This window comes from Nematolebias whitei, chromosome 15 (genome assembly GCF_014905685.2).
Source record: "Nematolebias whitei isolate Nwh7 chromosome 15, NemWhi1, whole genome shotgun sequence".
NCBI lineage: Eukaryota > Metazoa > Chordata > Actinopteri > Cyprinodontiformes > Rivulidae > Nematolebias > Nematolebias whitei.
Window position 1 is genome coordinate 18046419 of NC_056512.1, and position 7750 is coordinate 18054168.

The 7750-nt window shown below is 39.6% G+C and overlaps 1 protein-coding gene across 1 annotated transcript; it reads left to right on the forward strand.

Annotated features, from left to right (window-relative positions):
- The first annotated feature begins 216 nt into the window (after nt 1-216).
- LOC119422080 lies at nt 217-4927 on the forward strand. Its single transcript, XM_037689423.1, has 3 exons — nt 217-296; nt 1799-1878; nt 4123-4927. Exons 2-3 carry the CDS (start codon nt 1830-1832, stop codon nt 4917-4919), a joined length of 846 nt encoding a protein of 281 aa, XP_037545351.1. The 5' UTR covers nt 217-296; nt 1799-1829; the 3' UTR covers nt 4920-4927.
- Nucleotides 4928-7750: the final 2823 nt, after the last annotated feature.

Sequence of the window (7750 nt, forward strand, 5' to 3'; positions counted from 1 at the left end):
ACACACACACACACACACACACACACACACACACACACAGACAATCAATGTGACTTTCCCCCCGTGGTACACTACTATGAATCATTTGTTCAGAATTACATTTTGTATTCTCATATTTTGTCTGTGGCAATATGCTGCATTTGTGTGTGTGTGTGTCAGGAAACAAAGCAAAAGTCAAAAGACGCCCGGGGATTGGACTAAAGAGGCTGCTGTTCCCAGAAACGAGGTCTCTCAAGAAGAAAGCACACAGACTCTATGAGCTGCTCTCTGTGCAGTCACAACACAGCCACTGTTAGGTAAGACCAAACACATAAATAACTAAAGTAATTTAATTTAATTTAATTTGAATCCAATTCAAGATTTCTCATCAGTAATCTAAAGCTAGCTTATGCTTAATTTATCAGGTGTATTTTTTTTTCACACATCAAGGAAATGATCACAAATATAACACTGACATGATAGCATCACATTTAGCACAGTCTCTCGCTGGCAGCCAGCTGCAGGGCTGAAATATCTGTTGGACTCAAATAACGGGAGCTCCTGTTGATGCTGAGGCTAATCTCGGCTCTGTTTCTTTTTTGGAGACAGTAAATCATTGGTGGTGGGCTGAACTGATCTGAGCTCATGAGCGTGTAGAGGAGGTCAGGATTTTGAAGAGTTAATGTCTGATTTGAAGTGTTTGACCACAGAGAGCCCTTATCTGGTCTTTTTTTTTAGTCCACAGGCACAAACCGTTGAGTTTGTATGAGGTGAGGAGTCAGCACTCTAGCTGTTAGCTTACCATCAGCTTTATTTGTCTCTCCACTTATTACGCCTGTCAAAAAGGCAGATAATTTACTATAGCTAAGGCATCACCTGAAGTGCACTAATGTAAAGCAAAGTGACAGATTGGAGTCATAGTTGTCCTGTATGTGGCATTCTCTGCAGTACACAAACATTTTTCAACACGAGAACGCATCCGCACAGTTTTAGCAAAAGTCCAGTTTGTAAAGAAAGCTGTAAGGAAAGTGGCACTGACCACTGCCTTGCATGAACAAACTTTTAAAGAAAACTAACCTGATCTGTTATATCACTCAGAGTGTGTGTTAAGTTTAAGCTACAACATTAATTTAGCTCAATACCTGGAAAAAAGACAGTTAAGACTATTTAGTGTTTGCTGCAGTCATTTAGCTGCGGTGACCTTTTTGAATCAGGTCAACTCTGAAAGGTGATCTGTTGTAGACTAATGATTGTGTTCTGACCGTTTCAGTGAAATCGATCCAGTGGTTCAAGAGACATTTTGCTAAAAAACAAAGAAAAAAAACATACAAGCCTACTAAGATCATTATACGAGCACCAGACATTCGAGGCAAAGTGCAATAATCAAAGATAAAGTGAAACAAATATGTATTTGAAATATTACTTGAAATATGCAATGTGACTAAGAAAAATTAGACAGAAATATAAATCAACATAACTATCAAGCTACCTACATTAGACCAGCTTTTCATCTGTTTGTACGGTTATAACCATAGTGACAGCAGAGGAACCTCAAAATAAACTGGCCTGTTTGTTCTTCGTCTTCTATTTACCAGTTCATTCAAACTTCATGTCGACATTGACCTCTAGTGGCCACAAAGCATTACAGCAATCTACTTTGCACGTGTCCTCCCACTTTTTTAGTGAAGTTGGTGAGCAGAATCCTCAGCTTGTTTTATGGTTTCATTTAGTTGTTTCTGTCGACTGGTCAGTAATCTTTGACAGCAATCCTCTGAAAACACTTCAAGGAGCTATAGTGATTTTTTGTTTCCTTTTTCAGCCAACAAAAACTGTGAATCTGTTGTCCACAAATGGCTCAGAGGATGCGTCGTGCAGATAATGGACAAGATGGCCGATCAGGTAAATGTTCTCAAATTCCAGCCTTGCGTCTTTCTGGGTTTGATGCATCAAGTTTTGCTCTTCTGGATTTGGGGATTTTCTTCTGTTTTTCTTTATAAATCATCTTAAGCTCAGTCAGGTAGGATGGGGACCATATCCAGGTAAATGGTAATGGACTGCACTTATATAGTACCTTTCTGTCTTATCAAGATACTCAAAGCACTTTACAACACAAACTGTGCCCTCGTTTACCCATTCATACAGCACTCTACTATCAGTGCTTTAGATCACATTCATACACCAATGGGACACCCATCGAAGGAGATGTTGGGTTCAGTGTCTTGCCCAGGGACACTTCAGCATGTGACTGTTGGTGGAATCGAACCCCAACTGCTCCAATTTGAGGATGACTGCTCTAGCCACTCAGCCACAGCCGCCCCAGGTCCCTCCAGAGATGTTCAAAAGGGTTGAAGTCTGGTCCCTAGTTGGGAAACTCTAAGGTCTTTTGTCCATAAACCACCACTGTGTGTTCTTCACTGTGTGCTTTGGATTGTGTTGATGGTAATCCTTCAGCCCAGTCTGAACCACGATCAGAGCAACCTGTGCTCTCATAACACCTGAGCAGTGCCACAGACTGATCCACTCCATGCCACGCTGCATTACTGCAGCAATCCAGGCAAAAGGAGCAACAACTAAGTACTGAGTGCTGTACATGTTCATACTTTTCATGTTCATACTTTTCATGTTCATACTTTTCAGTTGGCCAGCATTTCTAAAAATCATTTTTCTATTGGTTTTAAGTAATATTCTAATTTTCTGAGATACTGAATTTAAGGTTTTCATTAGTTGTCAGTTATAATCATCAATATTAGAATAAATAAACATTTGAAATATATCAGTCTGTGTGTAATGAATGAATATAATATACAAGTTTCACTTTTTGAATGGAATTACTGAAATAAATCGATGTTTTAATGATATTCTAATTTTATGACCAGCACCTGTATATAGGTAACTATAGGAAATTAATATCCTGATGCATGCTCAATAATCCAGGTAGAAAAATCTAAAAAAGTTAAGTCTGGTCCTCTGGACATTCAAAAAACAAACCAAAGCAAAACAAACAAACCAAAAAAAGCGCTCTTCATTTTTTAATTTTTTTATTTGTTTCACTTTGTTTTGTTTTTTTGAATGTCCAGAGGACCAGACTTAATTTTTTTAGATATAAGTAATTAATTGAGGCCGTGGTGGCTGCGTGGTAATCTTGAGGCTGCTGGTTCAAACAAAAGTTACGTCAGGAAGGGCACGGCGTAAAACCATTGCCAAATCTTTCATGTGAGTTTGCTTGCTGTCACAAACCCTGCAGAAGGGCATAGTAAAAATAAATGATCTCTATATATAACTAACATTGAACTTTTTCCATAGTGGCAGCTCCCTTCAGAACCTCTAAGTACATATGGTTTGAGCAAAGTTTCAAACAGTGAAAGGACAATAAGCTAAAAAATAGAAACTATACTAAAATTAGTTTTTTCTAGTATGTGAATTAGTCTATTTTTGGCCACCTCACTGTTTAATGTTGCTCTGTCCAAGTCCAGCCCTCTGGGCAGAGTTAATGTGAGCGGCCTGAGAGCAATGTTATATATAGCACAATAGTTATTTATTTAAGTATTTTTATGCCCACTGGAGGGCTTAAAAGAAGAAAAACCTTGTTAAATTTATTTCCATGTGCCCTTATTTTTTCTGTTGTGCCAGTTCACATTAACTGCATGAAGCTCGATCGTGACCTGGAATTAACCTTTGCCTCTGTAATCTTTAATTGGGGCGGCTGTGGCTGAGTGGTTAGAGCAGTCATCCTCCAATGAAAGAGTTGGGGGTTCGATTCCACCAGCAGTCACATGCTGAAGTGTCCCTGGGCAAGACACTGAACCCCTCATTGCCTCCTATGTGTGTCCCATCGGTGTATGGGACTGATTATTCTTTGTATAGATCTAGTAGAGTGCTGTATGAATGGGTAAATGAGGGCACAGGTTGTATTGTAAAGAGCTTTGAGTATCTTGATTAGATAGAAAAGTGCTGTTTACAGTAAATATAGTCCATTTACCTTTTAAATGTACAAAGACTTTTGTCCCAGTATAAAGAGCTTTTTTTTTGTTAAGACAAACTGTGGCCTACTCTAGACTCTTAAACTGGGGAGAATAGTTTTTATGTGGCTATCATTTTATCATATCATCCAGAATTCAGATGAGTTGTACTTTGTCATTGCAGTCATGGGGCTGGTAGCAGTGCAGGTGGAAAAAGACCCCAAGACAGGGACAACCACTGTCAAGACAGTGGCCCCCATGTCCTCATCAGCTGATGTGTCAAAGGCTACTGCTGTGTTTGACGATGGCAGGAAGAGTATCCACACCGTCAGCGGGTTGGAGGATCAACCCTCAGCCCAAGAGCTTGACCAGATCCTGAGCGTCGTCAGTGGAGTTGGACTGAACGTGCTGCTGAATGAGGTTACAGTCACACCGAGCAAAGCAGAGGTTAAGATGGAAAATGTTCACATCAGCACAAATCCAGAGGAAAACGTTTTGGCTTTTAATCCCCGTGATGCCATGCCAAAGAAACAGTTGGACAGCTCTGGAAGTGACAAATCTGAAGGTGGTGTAAAGAGAGAAAAGTGTGCCGTATCTGTCAGAAACGCAGATGATAAAACCATGATGGTGGTCAGAGACTCTGCCGAAACAGAGGATGAGATTGTAGGTGAAAGGTTGGGGGAAGATCCGGTCACACTTCTGTTCCTGGGCTATACTGATGCTACTGCAGATCAGGAAAACCACGAAGGCATGCTCACTGCAGAGCGCGTTGTTATTACAGAAGACGGAGAAGAGTTTATATTAACCCCTGACACATCCGAGTCACTTCTATCACCACTATCTCAAGGAGAGGAGAAAAAGACGGACAACAAAAGCAGTCAAGAGGCTCCTCTGGGTGGAGATGAAGCAGAAGTTAAAGTTCAGGAGGAGGTCAAAGAAAAGGGAAAATGCAAAAGATGTCAGTGTTGCTCTGTCATGTGAAAAAGACTGAAGGAAGACTCTTCATACCACAAAACGAGCTGTACTTGTACAGCATGGTGTTTCATTTCAGTCTAACTATTGCCGTACCACCTGACAGGGTCTTAAATGGTCTCAAAACGTTGGACACTTTATCAAACCTACGAATTAAAGCCATTTATAATGTTGGGGTTCTTCAAAACACCCTGGAAGGAACAATTAAAATCCACTCTCCTAAAGGACACAGTAGAAAATTAGATCATGCTCATTAGATTACGAGCATCCATCTCAAACCTGCTCAAAGTTTTATACTTTTTCAATCAAAGCAATGCAAACTGTAACGCCATCCTTTTTGCAGCGTCTGAAAAAAGCTCAAAACAGCCAAATAAGCTCATATATTTTTGAGTCCTTAGTTTAACTTTTATGTTGTTTTTGTTTTATTCTGTCACATGATTCACACACAAAGAGCCTTTTAAACCTCACACAGAGTTTGCAAAGATCTCAGGAGTCTTTCTCATCCATTCAAACACTTAAGTGCTTTCTATTGTTATATTTGGCGACACGATAGATTAGTGATTAGCACTGTTACCTCATAGCAACGTGCTGCTGGCTTGGGCCTATGGACTTTCTGTGTGGCGTTTGCATGTTCTCCTCGTGTTCGCATGGGTTTTGTCCAAGTAGGCCTCCAGTGAAAGAGGGATCTGTGGTCTCACTGGGATTTGAGTAGTCAAGTCCAATTTATTTAAAAAGCACATTTAAAAACAGCAGCTATTGCCAAAGTGCTTATTTACAGCACACACTCTGTATGCACAGGGGCGCCACCAAGAGGGGGCCTGTGGTGGGTGCTGGTTTTATAATCTGGACCCCTCTTGGTGGCCAGATAGCTGTATCCTCTTGAGTTTTTGCTTAGTGTGCATTTTTTATTTCTTTTAGCTATTTAGGGTCAACTGAAGCTCATAGATATAAAAACAAACATGGTTTCTTTTCAGTAAATTAGGAGTTAAAAATATAAATAAATATGTGTATATAAATGAAAAATAAAATCACAAATCTAGTTCCACCTAGCAAAGACAACCGGTCTAAAATTAAATGTCAATATTAACATGCAGGGTCCCAGGCGGTTATGTTCATAAAATTATTTGTATAATAAAAATGCGCTAGTGATTTTCTGAAACTAATGGTGCCCAAAAAAGAAAATTATTGAATAGTCTGGATTAATGTTCCAGCAAAATGTAGCTCACGATTGTGCTTTTTATTTATATTTAATATTTTTATTACTTGGGCAGCACGGTGGCGCAACTGGTAGAGCTGCTGCCTCTCAGTGAGCAGGTCCTTGGTTCAAACCCCGGTCCAGGGGCCTTTCTGGGTGGAGTTTGCATGTTCTCTCCGTGCATGCGTGGGTTTTCTCCGGGTACTCCGGTTTCCTCCCACATACCAAAAACATGCATGTTAGGCTGATTGGTAACTCTAAATTGTCCCTAGGTGTGAGTGAGAGAGTGAATGGTTGTTTGTCTCGTTTGTCTCTATGTGGCCCTGTGATGGACTTGCGACCCGTCCAGGGTGTACCCCGCCCCTCGCACAGTGATTGCTGGACATGGGCACCAGCGATCCCCGTGACCCAAAATGGAATAAGCGGGTAAAGAAAATGGATGGATGGATGGATTTTTATTACTGTTTTTCTTATTGTTCTATTCCCAGTTTTGGACATTTAAATACCCCATTTTTGTTGACAAAAGCATAAGCAAATTAAAGTTTTAGAATAATTACAAAGTAGTGGCTTTAAATTTGAAGGAGCTTTTTTATAGTAAAAGTTTTCTTCAGTATACTCTTTGAAATGAATGATGTACATTTAACAGTTGTAGAGAAAAGGACAAAAATACTCATGTAAGGACAATTCATGGCATTTCATGTGTATGTACAGTAAACATACCACATTAAAACTGGACTGTTCTAATCTCTGCACTTCACATAATCTGTAATATTACTTCTAAAATAAGAAACTGCACTAAGTCAGTTGCCAACACCTTAACTCTGATGTTGCCAAAGTTTTCAAGTTTTGGTTTTGGTGTGCCACTGTTTACAGCTGAGTCCAGTCCAGTGTCTTTGAGAGTTGGTGCTGATATCTGATACATTTAAAACATCTACACTAGATATGATTATTAAAAACACAGGCTCTTCCAAGAATGTGAAGTCTTTAGTTGTATCGTGTTTAAAATATTCTAAATCTTGTTTCAGCTGTATTTGTTTGTAAAATATGAATCAAATAAAATCAGTCTCTGCGTCTTGTGTTTTATTTTTGCACATTACAGAAACCTAATACGTTCTCTCTGTGCATGTGTGGGTTTTCTCCAGGTTTTCTGGTTTCCTCCCACAGACCTAAAACATGCACGTTAACTTGGCAACTCTAAATTGTCTGTAGGTGAGAGTGAGAGCATGAATGTTCGTCTGTCTCATTTGTTTCTATGTGGCCCTGTGAAGGACTGGAGACCTGTCCAGACACCTTTCTCCCAATGACTGCTGGAAATAAACACCATCTCCCCATGGCACTGGACAGAAATAAACAGGTAAACTAAACAGCTGAATGAAATGTAAAAAGTTGCAGAGGCTGGTAGTTATTATTTAAAGCTCGTAACGGAGGCTTGTTTCCACTCATTCTATTTGTTTGCAGTAAAAAAAAGAGTGAACTGATTGCTGGTGTAAAATAACACTTTTTTTTTTGTTATTTATATTTTTTTCAAAAGATAAATAGTGAAACATGATTCATATTCAACTCTTAGCACAGAGTTTTTTGTTTTTGTTTTTTCCTCACTGGCTCTGGACCGAGGCGCACATGTTCTCTTCCCTCTCCCAGTTCT